The sequence below is a fragment of the Pseudoliparis swirei genome, chromosome 15 (genome assembly GCF_029220125.1).
Source record: "Pseudoliparis swirei isolate HS2019 ecotype Mariana Trench chromosome 15, NWPU_hadal_v1, whole genome shotgun sequence".
Classification (NCBI taxonomy): domain Eukaryota; kingdom Metazoa; phylum Chordata; class Actinopteri; order Perciformes; family Liparidae; genus Pseudoliparis; species Pseudoliparis swirei.
This window is the reverse complement of record NC_079402.1, coordinates 8,794,383-8,812,422: the sequence shown is the minus strand read 5'-3', so window position 1 is coordinate 8,812,422 and position 18,040 is coordinate 8,794,383. Positions and strand designations below refer to the sequence as shown.

The 18,040-nt window shown below is 40.4% G+C and overlaps 1 protein-coding gene and 1 long non-coding RNA gene across 2 annotated transcripts; both read left to right on the top strand.

Annotated features, from left to right (window-relative positions):
- Positions 1–1,409: 1,409 nt before the first annotated feature.
- LOC130205819 (uncharacterized) lies at positions 1,410–2,228 on the top strand. Its single transcript, XR_008833980.1, has 3 exons — positions 1,410–1,610; positions 1,722–1,942; positions 2,065–2,228. It is a non-coding gene; the product is annotated as an uncharacterized LOC130205819 (long non-coding RNA).
- A 386-nt stretch (positions 2,229–2,614) lies between these two features.
- LOC130205674 (uncharacterized) lies at positions 2,615–4,806 on the top strand. Its single transcript, XM_056433173.1, has 2 exons — positions 2,615–2,674; positions 2,785–4,806. The coding sequence occupies exon 2, from the start codon at positions 3,154–3,156 to the stop codon at positions 4,804–4,806; it is 1,653 nt and encodes a 550-aa protein (XP_056289148.1). The 5' UTR covers positions 2,615–2,674; positions 2,785–3,153.
- Positions 4,807–18,040: the final 13,234 nt, after the last annotated feature.

The window sequence follows — 18,040 nt, the reverse complement described above, 5'->3', positions numbered from 1 at the left end:
CACTGCATTGGGCATTGCCAACATGGACCATGTGCTTTAACCACGTAGCCACTGAGCACACCAGTGTCATTCATTCTTTGAGTCTTGGCGAGCCTAACATGTTCTATTTAAGACAAGCAGATAAATCTGCTGAATTGTTAGTTTATTATAGTTCCAATAATCTTTGTTTTTGGTAGTTACTTTAATACTTTTGGCAATTGTATGGTGTTAGTGTTAATCACACCAGCTGAATATTTACATGGTTTGACAGATTGCCCGAGTTCCCCTGCAAGCAGCTCCTTTACCAGCTCCAGTGGGGATATTGAAGGGGGCTCTGATGACACCGTAATATTGCAGTGCAGTCCTGCCACAAGACAGAGAGCTGAAAACACCTCTCTTGCCAAAGTAAGCAATGCTGATTGCACTACACGCCTTCAGAAAGTTTACATTTTAAACAATTAATCGATTTGTTGTTTGGTCAATAAAATGTCAGTTTCCCAAACCGCAAGATGACGTCCTCAAATGTCTTGTCCACAAACTAAAGGGATATTGAGTCCATTGTCATAAAGGAACAAAGAAACCAGAAATATTAACATTTAAGAAGCTGAAATCTTCTTAAAAGCTTTTTTTTTCTTTCAAAAAAACCTACTATTAAAAAACCTACAAAAAAACAAACCGATTATCAAAATAGCTGATTAATTTTTGTTTGATTAATTGTTGCAGCTCTACATAGAAGTCTTGTGTGCTCGTAGATGAGGAGATGTAAGTGTTTACATTGATCAGATTTTATAGTTGTGTATTTTTTTTTAATGTCACCTAGATGATTGAAGATGTTCTAAAGAACAAACCTGGCGGAGAGAGGATCATCAATGAGTATGCTCGGACAAAAAGTCTCACGGATAGCAGGCGGCGTGACATGGTCAAGATATTGGTTGCACAAATAACAAGTGAACATGGGTATGCTGAAATATTATTTAATTCACAACTGTTTTGTATGCACCACCCATGCCTAGTTTGCTGAAGGTGTCATTTACACTCCAATACTTTCAACAGTGCTCATAGTATGTTTGTGTGTGTTTATGTGTAGGACAAGTCCTTCAAGGCGCGTCAAAGAGGACTACGAAAGGGATCATCAACTTGTTCCCATACCTGGCTGATCCAAGGAGCAAGTTTGGTTATGTAAGTACAGAAAACAATTAGTCCTACCTATTTACTCTTCACTTCTAAACTCAACAGTTTTCAGGCATGATGGAAAGCTAGATAAAAAAATAAAATTAACTGCTTGGCTATGGTTTGAGGAATACTAAAGCTGTTAACATTCATGCACGTCCACCATCTCTGCCATTTTTCCTTAACTGATAATTTAAAACCCTTTTGAGTTTAGCAGTCCAGTCTTGAGCAAGTTCAGCTCAGCTGCTGCATTTTTTAGATTTAAGTGTGAACATATTTTATCCTGCTAATTCAAACATGTTCAAAATCACAATTCATTTCACTCTGAATAATACCTTTTTAGGAGCATTTTTACAATGCAGAAGATGGGAGTGGGTATCTGGCTTGGAGATTGAAGTTTGTCCAAAAGGAAGCTTCTGGTGGACAAAAGAAGGCCATGAGACTCTTAAGAACACAAATGGGTATGTGTTGTTGTTACCTGTAACCAAACTGCATACATGAGAATCATGGCAGAGTTCCCAAGTGTTGTTTATTAAATCCTAGGACAGTCATATCCATATCCACTGTTACAGGGGGCCCATCAGCTGAAAGAGACTTGAGGGAGGACAATCCCCTAATGACAGACAGCTTGTTTTCTGAGGCCATTGCACTGATGAAGCATACAGCTGATGAAGGGATTGTTATGACGAAGATGAAGCAGACCTTCAACTATCGCCAAAAGATCATTCATGATCCAGTGAAGTCCTCTGATGTCTTTCTGGCCTTCCCAAGATTCCTGGACATACAAGGATTAGTATGTTCAACTTACTTCATTGTAACTTGTATTTTAACTTGTTGACTTGTATTTTAGAAAAAAGTGACTTAAAATTGTATGAGCTAAGGAGATTTAACAACATGATTTCATCTATTCTGCAGATTGAGCAAGATTTTATTTTGATGTTTGATGATTCCATCTCTGCAAAGTTCCTGGAGAAGTGGCCCACAATTTACAAGAAAAAAGTCCTTGAACAAAGCCGTGGTCTCACACAGTCGGATGATCTGCAGTACCTCGTCCAGAATGCTGAATCCACAACAGAAGTGGAAAGTGGTGAGGCAAAATAAATGGATTATATTGTTGTTTTTCTGTTTTAGTTGTGATAAGATTGAATGTTTTTAGGAGAAAAAGCACTTGATGCAGCTGGATTAATCAGTTGGTCCAACAATGTAAGACAGGAAATAAAGGAGCTGGCTCAAGTTCAGGAAGTAGTGGAGCTGTGCATAAAGTCCATTTATTGTAAATTGGAGCATGAGAAGTGCAACACTCTTTGTGCTGACTTTTTGGTACATAAAGTAGTGTTTAGATTTTTGTATTAAAGTAATCCTGGAAGTCTTTGTTATTAATTATTACTTTATTCTTTCAGGATGGGACGGTGACATGTCGTCCATTTTGATCCTTGTGCACCTGCTGCCCGTCACCTCAAGGCCGAAGAGACCAGGAAAGCTCTCCGCCAGACAAGCCAGTGAGAATCTTGTGAAGTTCATCAAGGTAAGGCTGCCATACAGGAAACATCACTAGCTATATCACACCACATGTCTTTTTTTTTTGTTTCTTTTTCTTTTTTAAAGATGTTTTCTCAAACTTTTCTTCTGTCACAGACAGGGACCAGCATCCAGGGGCATCTCGATGGAATCGCAGACAGCCTTCAACCATACCTGCTTGCTGTGGGAACTCAGAGGACTGTGATTCACAAGTACTTCATTGTCATTGACAAACATGCAATATCTTGTAAGTCATCTGGCTCTCTTGCTTGTTTTGATGAGCTTTTCAAAGCTCACTTTGTCTTTGGCACTTCGTACAACCACGATCTCGTCAATGTGTACAACTTCATTCAGACAACCATTTATGATATCGATATTGATACAACCAAGGTGAATCCTAGAGTTGCAGAGTTGAGGGCTCGGTTGCTGCGTTGATTCGATTTTCTTTTCTTTGAGGGCTCCATTACGGAATTCAGGTATTCAGAAATGTTGTGTTTCATTTGTAAGAGCTCCCAGACAAATGCTAATTCCCTGACAAAGCATTTGAAAGTGATCCACGGTCTTTGCTCTGGCAAGACACTTCGCCTTAAATGTGGTCAGGCTGGTTGTGCTCAAGTTTATGGCACTTTTTCTGGGTTCAGAAAGCATCTCAATAAAGCACATGAAACTTGTTCTGATCCTGGTGAAGGCCCATCTACAGCTGAAGATTCAGTAGGAAGTGTTTGTTATGATTTGCCATCTGTAATTCCTCCTTCTGATTCAGTCCTGCTACAGAAATCTCTTGTGCACAGTTGTGCTGCAACAATAGCTGAGCTGAAAGTGGCAGGTGTAGGTGAATCAACGATCCACTCTTTGGTCATTTCCATGGAAGAGATAGTTAATGATATTCATAATCAAGCAAAAGAATCTGTGAAGAGTAGTCTGTCTTTACAAGAACCAGTCAAAAGTGACATCGAGGGCAAAATCGATCAGTGTTTTGAAAAAATGGAAAATCCTTTTAATGCATTCAATTCTGGAAGTAAAAGAACACACTATTTTGCAAAGAAATTGGGGCAGGTAGACCCAGTTGAACATGTTCTTGGTTCAAGATTTGAAACCCTGCGCAATCGAACTACAGGAGCCTACGATCAGGTTGTTGTTACTGATAAATTTGTTTACATCCCAATTTTGAAAACTTTACAGTTTATTTACAATCACCCCAATGTAAAGGAGATGATGCAGACTGAGTCCAATTCAGGAGACAATCTGCTTAAAGACTTGTGTGATGGAGATCTTTTCAAGAGCCATGCTCTATTTTCAAAGCAGAAACATGCTATTCAGATTCAACTTTTCTATGATGATTTCGAGACTGCTAATCCTCTGGGGTCAAAACGGGGAATACATAAATTAGGAGCAATATATTTCACATTGCGGAATTTTTCTCCCAAGTACAACTCTGCTCTCCATAATATTCATTTGGTCTCTTTATTTCATGCCCAAGACATTAAAACGTATGGCTTCTCTAAAATACTTGATCCAATTGTGCAGGATATTAAAATACTGGAGAAGGATGGAATTAGGGTTCCCCTGTATGATGACCTGGTATATGGAACTATTGTCCAAGTTACTGGTGACAACCTTGGCCTTCACTGTTTGTTTGGTTTTGTACAATCATTTGTTGCCAGATATTGTTGCCGCTTTTGTCTTGCTGACAAAGAGGACTTTCAAACAGAGTTTACTGAGGATTCACCCAAGATAACTATGCGAACTCAAGCACTTCATGCAGAACACTGCCAACAAATGGAAACAAATCCCAGACTTCCCTATGTGATGGGTGTTAAACAGTCTTGTCTTCTGAATTCATTGCAGTACTTCAACACATGTGAACATTTCTCTGTTGATATTATGCATGATATCTTGGAGGGAGTGGCACAATTTGAAATGAAACTGATAATATTACATGTAATAGACCAATACACAACATCAAAGGAAGTAGACAGGAGAATTAAGAGCTTTAACTATGGCTACATGGAACAAAACAACAAACCCCCTACATTGAAGTTAGTCGAGGACTCGAATAACCTAGGGTTAAATGCCATCCAGTCCTGGTGTCTACTGCAATCTACCACTCATCTTTGGAGATTTGGTTTGTCCAAATGATCAGCACTGGTATTTGCTACTGTTGTTGCTGCAAATTGTAAATATTGTATTTTCTCCTGTATTGTCAAAGGGTATAACTATTTTCTTGAAACACTTGATCGCTGAACACCATAGGTTATTCAAGCATTTGTTTCCACACAGGAAGCTGCTACCAAAGCATCATTTCATGGTTCATTACCCTACATGTATACTTAAGACTGGACCAGTTTTGCATAGCTGGTGCATGCGCTACGAAGCAAAGCACAATTTCTTTAAAAAACAATTGAAGAGTTTTAAAAATGTGACCAAAACATTGGCCAAAAAACACAAGTCACATTGCTTACATTTGACCCCAAAAGACTGATCACTGGACCAGGTAAAATGCTACCTTTAAATGCATTGGACTTGGGCTGTGAGGTAGCAGACTCTCCAGCTACCCATTGATGCTGAGGTTTTCAAAGTAAGATGGGCCAAGCACCACGGAAATATGTACCGTGCAGATTTAGTTCTATGTGTTAAAATTCATTGTGACATGCCAGTTTTTCATAAGATCCACCATGTTGTTGTGAAGGATGAGACATTGTTTTTTGTTACGTTTGCACTACAAACAGTGTGTCTGAACGAGCATTTTAATGCATTTCAAGTTTTGTACACAACAGACGGACCTCATATTGTGTTTGTCAACAATCTTTTCTGTCACAAAGCATTCGATTTACAGGTGTCTTGCAGTCATAATGACTCCAGTTTGTATATTGTGCCATACTGTTTCCTGTGAACACTTAATAAAGTAAAGGTGTCAGTTAAGGTATTGGGTTCTGATCTATTTATTTCACCTTTTAAAAACTTTGCAGTGTATGACTGAGTGTAAAGTTATATAGCGAGTAAAATTATATTCATAATAAAGTTAAACTCTTTAGAGTAACATTCACTTCATAATAAATTCTATTTGGAGTAAAATGATGTACCATTTATAATTTTGATTTCTGTATTGAGTAAAATTCAGTTCTATACAGAGTAAAACTAGGGTAGAGTTGTTTTTATTTTATGCTAAATGGGGTGAATTATCATCAGGTAGACTCTAATTCTTGCACTAAATAGAGTAAAATTAGGGTGGTAGAGTTTTTATTTTATGCTAAATGGGGTGAATTATCATCAGGTAGAGTAAAATTCTTGCACTAAATAGAGTAAAATTAGGGTGGTATAGTTTTTATTTTATGCTAAATGGGGTGAATTATCATCAGGTAGAGTAAAATTCTTGCACTAAATAGAGTAAAACTAGGGTAGAGTTGTTTTTATTTTATGCAAAATGGAGTGAATTATCAGGTAGAGTAAAATTCTTGCACTAAACAGAGTAAAACTAGGGTAGAGTTGTTTTTATTTTATACTAAATGGAGTGAATTATCATCAGGTAGAGTAAAATTCTTGCACTAAATAGAGTAAATTTAACTCTGAAAGTTTAACTCTGTCATAAGAGTAACTTTTACTCTCTTTGGACTGGGACCAAATGTTGTCTTTTTTAGAGTAAAATATTATTCAATTTGAGTAAAATTTACTCAGCCAATTTTACTGTGTGGCGCTGTGACAACAACATGATCCCTCACCAGTTGCCCGCCCGTCAACACTGTCAGTTACTTTTACCAGAGCCCCCACTTGATGGACCGAAGCATTTTCTTCTATATAGGTTGTGTAATATATTTTGTTTTAATCGAGACTTTGTCAGCAAGGTTTGATAATGACCTTCCATCATCTTCTTTCATATGTTGGTATAGTTATAGGTCATTGCTGTCGTGGTTTCACTCTTCGAAGACATCACTTCGCATTCACAAACCGATGAAGCCATCTATAGAACCATGTTGCTGACAAATATAGACTCAAAGTAGCTAATTTGCTAATGTGTGTTCATTTTTCCCATACAGTTATGGTAGTTTAAAAGACGTGGTCCACTGGATCCATTTTTCAGCCTGTGATTTAATTAATGCCTACAGAGCAGAACCATCTCTTAAAATGTTTCTCCTCGCCCAACTAGATGTTATTTGCAGTGATGAGTGGGCTTTGTCTTTTGGTGGCTTTGCCAGACTGTTTATTCATCCTCCAATATTTTCTTCTTCTTTTTTGACCTTCAGCATGGACAGTGGTTTGTAGAGGCCGGAGCTAGATAGGTGTGTATGTGTATACGTGTGTGTATGTGTTTGTGTGTGTGTGTATGTATGTGTGTGTGTGTGTGTGTGTATGTGGGGGGTGGGAAAGATTGGAAAGGGTCCCAATGAGTCTGTGATGGGTACAATCTCATTAGTGCTAATGTCTGATAACAGGCATGTGGCTGACGCACATCCTTCATGGTATCTCTTCAATTAGAAGCACATACATACATACACACACACACACACACAACCCACACACACACATGCTCACGCAAACACACACTTATATGAGACGCATGCCACTTTTAATGAGCTCATTTTCACGTACTTACATTTCAGCTTCAAGGGATGTTTTTTGTTGAAGGCACGTTTCTGTTTTCAAGAAGTTAGATTCTGTTTTCTTATTTTTTTTCTCTTCGGTCAAAGAACATTTTTACCAGAGAGCGTTTTTGTGTTCGTCCAATGCAAGGAAAACAAAAAAACACACGTATCAATGTTTACTAATTGCACTGATTGATGAATAAAGACATACTATTGGTTAAGACTGTAAAAAACCCTTCAGCATCCAGTCTTCTGAATGGCCAACATACTTCTGGTAGATGCTTTTGGATTTCCCTGTACGTACAGAAATCACATGTCACACGTTTACTTAATTCCTTTTTTTAACAGCACTACAGTTTACCTGCTGCTGAAGTCCTTTTTCTTTGTACAGACTTTTTTGGTGGCATCTCTCTAATACAAAATCAGCTTTCAAAATCAGAAGTGGACTGTGCCTGAATATTTGGACACGGCATGAAACCGCCGCTTATATATCAGGTGTGTTACCTAAGATACAAATAAATAATCAGCCACACTCCTCCAATTTATGATTGTTGTGATTCATTATTTAGCACTGTTGGGTAGAAGCACATTTGTACTGTCGACTGTTATGACGCATCAGGACTTGGCGTCTCTTATTTTTCCCATTTTTAAGAGAATATATTACTTTTTTTTCGTCACTTACATTTTTGTATTCGTTTAGACGTATTAACATATTTATTTCACTGAAACAACTAATGCTGTAGTTTTTTTGGGGGAGCCAAATAGACCACAATACTGAGGAAGGTAGGGGAGGACTAACATTATCAAAAGTGCCTGTACCATATGTTTTACGATCGGGGAGCCTGGATTCATTTGTATTCGATAGATGGATCGACTCCCAGCTGGATTCATAAATACATCTGACTGTGCAGTGCTATACACAAGCAACTTTCTCCTACTCATCAGCACAACTGTCTCCCAGACCTGGCTCTCTATTTCATGTAGGCACTTGTTGGACAGGTATTATACTTGAGGAAATCTGGAAAACATTGACAAGTGCAAAACAAAGTGTCTCCTTCTCCTCAGACTGCGGCTTGTGTTTCTTTTCTTTCTTCTTCTTTTTTTCAGAGAGTGTTGTCAACTGCAGTTTCAGAAAGCCGATTTATATCCTTGTCACATCATGTTTATTCCAGTGTGGTTGTTTTGTTGTAAAAAAAATAAAGAAATATAATGCCACTTCTATTTGTGTAGATGTATCTCTTAGCCATACAAACACAGGCGTACACACACAATGAAGCGCATCGTGTGTGTACGCCTGCAACAAGGGAGTGGAGCTAAGTACCCAAGGCTACAATGGTATTATAATTAACTTTCACAACTGGAAAACACACATTGAAAGGGTCAAAGCTTTAAGACAGAAACCCAGACAACACTATGGTAAATGGACCTGTACTTGTATGGTGCTTTTATAGTCTTCTGACTACATTACATGACATCATTCACCCATTCAGACACTGATGGGAGGGGCTACGTCATTTTTTAGCCTAAAGCATGCCTTGTTTTCTGACTGGGGCAATCATTTATTAAATGATCATCATGCTGTTTTGAACAAGACCCGATACTAGCGGTTGAGACCATAAAGCCATGTTTTCAAATGTTTACTGAATTAATAAATCAAGTGAGCAGTCGGGTCACAGACATGTCTGTGATTTGGACATCCCCAGTATGTCTGGTAAGTTGGGAATAGGATGTTCTTCTCTGTCAAATCTCTCCACTTTATAAGTTAAGCTGATCAGAGCTCAGTCGTTGGGTTTCCATGGATTTCTAATAGAGTACATAGCTTTAAGGGAGCCGGAGGCAAAGGCAATAGGATGAAGGAACAATTATCTGTAGGAACCCAGAAACATGAATGGATGGAACCGAGGCAGAACTAACACTGCGGGAACATGCATCAAGCTCATTACATGCTCAGATGTTAAATAACCTAAATAGTATTGAAATAAATGTAAAAGAAATGCGTTTCTGAGTTCACCTCGAAAAGTTCAAGTGAGCTTTTACTTTTTCCAAAAGGAAATGGAGACTTTGTGATGATTCAATACAATGATGATACCGCTTACTAAATTGATTGGGCAAGGCAAAGCAGTCAGCCAATGCTCACGCTGGTTCTTCTAAGCTTCTGGTCAAATTACCAGTGGACCAATTGACAAATCCCCCTTCCCTCCAAACTGCTTTATGGCAGTGGATTAAAGGAGGAGAAAAACAAGTCTGAACTCTCGACAGTCCCACGACTGCCTAAACATGGCGAACGTTATTTTATTATTATTTACTTTTCCCCATCTCCTTCTCTTAAATCAGCCTCCTCTCCAAGATTTAAAATCCGTGAAACAGCAGGTGACACCACAGCACAGCGGGACTTGAGGTATTTTGAGGGAAGGTTCAGCGCTGGTGCATCCGAGAGACCGAGACTGTCCCGTAAATCCTCAATGTCTGAGGGATTGTGTGCGGTGTTATAAGGATGTCATTGTAGAGCAAATATCTGCATCATGTCAGTGTTAGCATGTCGCTCAGTGAGCTGGAGAAGCCACACAGCAGCACACACATACTGGAGGATCCTATAGGTCCTACCTAGAGCTGCACTGTTTTTTAACAGTTTCCATAATACCTCATTGGACCTGGCTGGGTCTGATACCATGGCCCTGCTGATGCTCCGCCCACTCCTCCTCTCTACCTCCATCTGCCTGATGGATCATGGAGGTCTGGATCGTGGTCCATGCCTACTACCAACTATTCATACACTCTGTCATACTCATTGAATGTGTTGTAACTCTGTAATGATTCCTTCTGGTCACATGACATCTATTGCTTCTGTCCATCCCGGAGAGGGATCCTCCTCTGATGCTCTCCAGAAGGTTTCTTTCCTTTGTTTCTCTGTGAAAGGCTTTTTTCTATCTCTTGGGAGTTTTTCCTGATCCGATGTGAGGTCCTGGGACAGGGATGTCGCATGTGAACAGATTGTAAAACCCTTTAAGGCAAATCTGTATTTTGTGATAATGGGCTGTACAAAATAAACTGAATTGAACTTCTAAAAGTCTGATATATCTGCATGCTTTCCACCCAAATCGTATATACAGATTTTAACATTTCAGCAGTGTCTTGGAAGTCTGTATGAGTGCATCATCACGATACACTGGCCTGGGATTTTGTATATGCTGCACAGAGGCAGTTTTAGTTTGGCCTCCGATGTGATGAAGATGCATTCTCAGTACATTCCTCAAACTAACATAGCCGATGTGTTAATCTGCACTAATGGTATTTCATTTACGCACACATTCATTAATACTCATCTTCACGACAATGCTAGAAAAACGAAAAGCCGTTCATTATTTCGCCAAATTAAATACATTATATAGGGGAATCTTATAAGACGGCTGGAAGAGTGAATTTAGAATGATTTGAAATTAATTATGATAAATGGACAATTTAATACAGCTAATGAGATAACTGGCTAGCTAGTGTATAAACACAAAACGCTCGCCGTCAAAGGAAGTGGCACCCCCAGAATACAAATGTATTGAAAAACACACTACTCAGAAACTATCTCACAAACCCCCGTACTTTTGGTCACTACTTTTGGTCAGTACCCGTACTTTTGGTCAGTTTGATTTTTCGTTGATTAAGAATAGCACAGACGGTGTCAATGTTATATTTCATTACGAATTAATCCCTCATAGCTTCATGACTTTTAAGTTCTGATTGAAACCGCCTGTTTGAAGTGATTCAACACGCAGAACCAGCGATACAGCGGGACGAGCAATAGCAGTTATGATGGAATCGACGATAACTCTGTGAGTATGTTCAAAGCTAATACTTTCAAGTTGGCATCATAGAAAGAGGAACCAACCCGGTATTATATTATTATATAATTATGTGATTTTGATGGGTCTTTAGCAAACCCAAGATAACAAATATATATATTTTAATAGTCGGACAACTGATTAGTCATATTTTTCACAGCTGCTTTAGCTGACTGGTTGCCCATTTATAATATTTGAGTATCCCAGCTTAACCCTGCGAGAAGCTGATATACGAAGAGCAGTTAGCGCTGCTCTCTGCCTCCTGGGGCTGTTAATCGAAGATACTGACTACTTTTTCTTTTGACTTTACAGCGTATACGTCTTCTACACCCACGGCGTTATGAAACTTTCATCATGTCGTCTTCAATGTTTGAATAAGTGAGAGGAGGAAAACATGTGTTGTTGTTTTTCTGTTGATGGAATATTCAGCTGCACAACACATCAGTTTCATCTAATTGTGCGTTTTTGCTTGTACTCATTTAATTAAATTGTCGGTCATCACTGATGCGTGGGGCTGATGGAGATGTAGTAAGAACAAGAACAACAGTCTAAATGTCTTTTTTGTGTGTGTTCTTGTACTTAATCACCTCCTCTCTTTTTCCATTAACTAGTGCAGTGCCCGTTGGGAATGGGCTGATGAGTTGGCCTCAACTCATCCAAACAACTACACAATGTACATTACAGCTCCACAGGGTCCTCGGCAGAACACCCCCCATGTGTGAAGTCGATCGGATGAACGGTTGTCGGGAAAATACAGACAGGCAGAAAGTCAACAAATAAAGACCAGCTTATTTATTTCAGAAACAAGCTTGTGCTTTCTGATTCCACACAACCACTGCAGAGACATGTGTGAGGGTTGTTGGAGAGAGAGACCTAGAGAGGGGATGACACAGAGAGAGAGAGAGAGAGAGAGAGAGAGAGAGAGAAAGAGAGGGGGCGGATGACAGACACAGAGAGCGATAAAGAGAGAGAAAGAGGGGATGACAGACAGCGAGGGAGAGAGAGAGGGGATGACAGAGAGCCAGAGAGAGAGAAATAAAAGGGGGCAGGGTGTGTGTGTGTGTCTGACAACTCAGCATAAATCTGGATAATATATCTGTGCTGACAAAACACTGCACCCCCCGGCCACACATGCACACACATGTGTGACCCCGCCCCAACACACACACACACACCTAAATACGCACACACTTCAGTGCGGCGATGATCTATCCCATACAGTCAGTCTGCTGCGGCCCCTTTTAAGCTAATTGGTTCTACAGCGGTGGTGCAGGCAAAGCTCATTACAGGCCGCCTGACACTCACTTCAGGAAACGTGCCTCTCTGCTCCTTCAGTCTGGGCCGGCAGGAAGAAAAGTTGTTTTCTTTTTCTTAATCATTTTTATTCAAACAAAATGGCTGAAAAGGGAAGACAGATTTTTTTTGATATAACTCTTTGAATCTTTGAATCTTTAACAAATGTGTTTGGTGTTTTGCATAAATGTCATATTAAATAAAAGGTCAAAACATTAAGCTTTATTTGATCCGTATATTTAGTCTCAACATTACATGTCTAAGTTTATGAAAGCATAACATTTGTGTGACCTCCACTTCTCCTGTCAGGCAATCAATATTCATTCTGAAGCTATTCCGTCATGCAGAATAAATTTATCACATCTTTCACCCATGAAATGAGCTCATCTCAGCTTCTTTTCAGTCACCCAACTATTAAAATATCACCCCTTTTATTAGAGTATTTTATGTTTCCGTAAAGTTTAAACATATCAGGCTGAAATCTGATGTGTGCCGCACAGCGCAGAACTGAGTGAAAATATTGTGTGTAACCGCCCTGTGGTGCAGATCTACTCCACAATGTTATACGTTCTTCTTTGACCAATGCTTCACCCTTCCACCAAGTTCCATGACAATCTGACCTGTAGGTTGTTTTGTTGTTTTTTTTGGTTATTTTCATAACCCAGAAAGAACAAACAACATAACCTCCCTGCAGACGGAGGTGATAATAATCTGTACAATGTTACTTGATACTGCAGTATTATTATAAATAACCTTTTTATCCTCTTCTAGAAAGCAAAAACATTGAGGAAATTAAAATGTATGACCATATAAATGAAGGATAGTTGTAAACAGGTGTCTGATTCTTACAAAAAGTAGATCGTTATTAAGCAATCCAATGTTCTGAATGCTGCTAAACAATTGATTCCACTCAAAGTCATCAATTCAATTCAGTTTATTTTATTTATCCCAATATCCCAAAATACGAATTTGCCTCAAAGGGCTAGTCAGCTTTCTTTTTAAAGACTTAAGTGTGACCTACTTCTTCTCCTTCTACTTCTTCTGTCTGAAGACATCAGGTCTTTCACTCTGATTGATTCCATTGATCGTCAGATCAATGCCTTCATTACTTCATGTTTTGAAAAGAATTGAACTTGAATCGCTGGTCAGATTGTCTTTATATCAGTGGTGGGCCGTCAGGGCCAGCAAGGCCTTCTCTGCTGGCCTTCATCATCAGAATATAATTTTTTTTTTAAATAAATGTTCCCACAAATATGTATTAAATTATTCCCCAGAGTAAGAGTTATACTCTTCATTTCATAGCTTTCCTTTTGGTTGCACTGCTTCCAGCCCCAGGTTGAGATTTGGAGGGCTGGTCTATATGTTAGATCTTTTATCCAATCATATTCAGCCATCGTGTGTTGCCAGGGGGCTAAAATCTGCCCTTAGGCCTTCAGAATCAACATTGCGGGCGCTGGTAGCTTAAAGCAGGGATGGATTAACCAACGGGCCTACCGGGCCCAGGCCCAGGGGCCCATGAGCTCAGGGGGCCCCTGGGCCTGAGCCTCCGCGCGTGACGTCGCTGTGATTAACATTGTATTGATATGCAGATGATGATATGACACGATGCGCTGTAGCCGGTATATGCTAGGCTTAAGTCATTCATGTCAGTAACAAGGCCCCAATAGTCCTACTGAGGGATGGATTACCGAATGAGCCTACCGGCACCAGGGGCCCGTGAGCTCAGGGGGCCCATGAGCTCAGGGGGCCCGTGAGTTCAGGGGGCCCGTGAGCTCAGGGGGCCCATGAGCTCAGGGGCCCGTGAGCCCAGGGGCCCGTGAGCTCAGGGGGCCCATGAGCTCAGGGGGCCCCTGAGCCTGAGCCTCCTCGCGTGACGTCGCTGTTATTAACATTGTATTGATATGAATATGATGATATGACACGATGCGCCGTAGCCGGTATATGCTAGGCTTAAGTCATTCATGTCAGTAACAGGGCCCCAATAGTCCTACTGAGGGATGGATTACGACGAGCCTACCGGCACCAGGGGCCCATGAGCTCAGGGGGCCCCTAATCCAGAGCCTCTGCGTGAAGTAGCTGTTATTAACTTTGTATTGATATGATGATATGACACGATGCGCCATAGCCGGTATATGCTAGGCTTAAGTCATTCATGTCATGGTCATATAATTCGCGTTATGTTGTCTGCTCAGCTCCGGTATCGTTGTTCCATACGGACTGTTTTGTTAGCGATGTAAAAAAAAAAATTATATTTACTTTTTTTTTTGTGGACTTTATTTTTTGGATTTTTTTTTTGCGGGTGGGGGGGGGGGCCCTTGACACGTCCAGGCCCAGGGGCCCGTGGTTTCTTAATCCGTCCATGGCTTAAAGTGAATGGGAATGAAAATGTTGTGTCAACCAATCAGCTTTAGAGTTGGCTCCTGTAGGCCTTCTAGAAGGCCCCAGAACCGGCACATGCCAGCTAGCAGGCGTAGTGCGTGCTCGTCTTTTGATTGGATTACCAATATTGAGAGGCGGGTCCTATGGGCAGGTATATGCAGAACCTCAGAACTCGGAAACTGAATTTGATAAACGAATTAATTTGCGTACTACTAAGCTGTTTTTTCAACCCACAATGGCGGAAGGAGGAGAAGATATCGATTTGGTCGAGGATATAATTATAACGCCATTCTCAAGACGAACTTTAAGACCGACGCCGAGGCTCCAAAGCCCGTCACAGGCGGGGAAGGGGTTCGTTCGCCACTTTCAAAGTTCCAACTACGAGCGCTACCGATGGCTCACAGGCTCCGAGAAGCTCTGCACACCGGACTGCTGGGAATGCCTGTTATTTGCAAGTGATCGATTTGGTGTTTGGAGCCACACTGGCTTTGCAAACTTGAGTTGTCTAACCAAGGCAGCAACGAGACACCAAAGTACGGCTCGGCACTTACAAGCAATGGTGCTTTGAAAACTTTTGTGGACACCCGAGCGGATCTACAGATCAACGAACAAGCGCGCAGGGCAACGGAGCTGCACAATGAAAAGCTGAAGAAAAATAGGGAAATATTGAAAAGACTCACAATTGTGTCATGTGTTTGGGTAAACAGGAACTTTCATCTTCATCATCACGGTGAAACTGCTTTGGGTGCGACAATGCGCTGTTTAGTGAACACACTGTTAAAAAAAGTTGGACTTAAAGCTCAAAGTTTGTGGACCAGAAATGGATAGAAGAAGAATATTATTATAACTCTGTTGCACTCGACTATGTTCTTGCCTATTAGTTGAACTGTACTGTATTGTACTCTTCCCCTGCAATTCTCTGAATAAAAATGTCAATTCCAAGGTGACGCAACACCTGGTTATACTGCGTCTCTGTCTAACTGTATAGTGTCTAGAGCCATGGCATCATAGTGATGGTAATAAGAGGTGGATTAATTCGGGTGGGACTGTGTAGGACCTCACTGAAGGCCCAGGCCCCAGGTCCACGGCACGCCACTGCTTTATATAAATGGCACTATCAAGACACACCACTTCTCCTTTCTCCTCATCTTTAGTTTACGCCCATATCAACTAACCTGGTCGTTAAAGTCTTCTCTATTTATGTGTTTTCTCCTTTCCTTTCCTTCTCTTCTTACTTACTCATCTCATGGCATCTCTCTACTCATGACAGCTTTGACTCATATTTCCCTTTCCTTTTTCCAGCTCTCCTCCCTTATTCTTCCTCCTTTCCTCTCATGCATGCTTTGTTATGTGTCATCTCCTTTGCCCCTCTCCTCCTCTCTACGTCACTCCTCATCTGTTGTATTTCCATGAGTACAGAGTTGACAAATGACATCCTTGTCAAGATCAGACGTTTTTTAACCATCGCTCTGACTGCCCACACCCCCAGCAGAGGATGCAAGGAAAAGCTGACAGGCGTGTGTGTGTGTGTGTGTGTGTGTGTGTGTGTGTAGGTGTGTGTGTGTGTGTGTGTGTACATGTGTGTGCGTGTGCGTGTGTGTGTGTTTGTGTGTGCAGGCAGTGCTACATTAATAGTGCTGATAACTTCTCAGATTTGGATTAAATAGAAACAATATTTTCAAAAACAAATTTTTATTAAAAGTAAATAGACAGCGCAGTATTGAAAACATGGCAAGTGGCTTTTCGCCACACTCACATGACGGCAATGTTGGTTTGCTCATCTGTTGGTTACACCACAACCTATAGGGCCATTCTTAAATTTAGAATGGAAAGAAACTCTGTACACAGATACATAGTACCATGAAGATGAGTCCGACTGACTTATTTCCTGATTTTACTGCAAGTGCCATCATGATGTTGACTTTTGCTTTCTTTTTTTTACATATGTGACAATAACTGGTCCCGATCTGATACTGACTTTGCTAAACCTCCTACCGTTCCGTCAACGCCAATGTCTCACAATTTTTATTCGCCAAATGCTTTGATTCGTTTACTTTTTGTTCATGACCTGTGGTCGTACTGGGAACTTAGATTATTTTGAATATTCTGATATACTCCTGAGCATTACTTATACTAAGTGTCTGAAAATGAAACAAATATGTAGTTGTTTGTAATGAGTTGAGGCCAACTCGCACATCAACCAAAAACTGGCAATGTTATTTTAATTAATGGAATTCTGAAGGGATTTCCCCATTATTCCCAATTCAATCTTTCCCATTTCTTCCATTTGTCCCATTTCATGTGAACATGGTAGAATGTGGCTTCACAGAGACGCCAGTAGAGCAGTCGTACTGTGTTTCATGTGGCTGCTGTCCTGCTGGCTACCTGTATGCAAAGTATATTGAAAATATGACTTATTGTCCTTGAAACTGTATCACAAATGATGTTGATGTGATCAACCAGAAATATTTCCGAGAAGTATGGTTTGATTGGGGATTCAGGATTCTTTCAGGTTAGCATAGACGACTTAGAGAATGTGGGTGTTCACGAGTATGTAGACTCTGTCGGTCCCATGCATAAATCAGCATTTACTTAAATGAACATTGTCTCCACAGCAGAATAATAGGTAATACTGCTCCTTTCTACGTTAATTATATTAGGTCCTGTGTTTTAATAACTCTTTGCTGCTTTATGCTAATAGTGTTTGAGGCCTCTCGAACCAGAAGCAGGCTAATACTGTTATAGTCGTTGTATCTAATTAGCATAGCTGTGGCTGTGAAGGGGCTGTATTGACATCAAGCAGAGAAAAACCTGATGAGAGGAGTGACCGTGGTATGTGTGTGTGTGTGTGTGTGTGTGCTTACTTCTGGCTCGCATTAGCATTTGAAAGCAATTGGATGTTTCCTTGCAGTCTTGTGCATGTCTGAGTATGGATATGTTGGCTAAGGGAAGGGTCGTTAGATACTTCAGTATTTATATCCGTCAGACAGTCATCAGCTCCATCCCAGCATAATAGCTTAAAAGGCTGTTAGACAGACGGGCGGGAAACGAGGATTAGACAGCTGGAACCTTAATTATCAGAAGAGTAAGACATAGACATAGTAGGCCTATCATTGCCTCATCTGGATGACAAGTAAACTCAACATTCAGCGAGCCTTCCATAATCACATCTATTTTCTTTATGTTTGCAGAAATGAAGTTGTAATTTCTAGTCCGGCCAATTATAAAAATGTTTCATGATTTGCTTGCTTGCTGTTTGAATGGAAGATAATACAATATGTGTAAAGC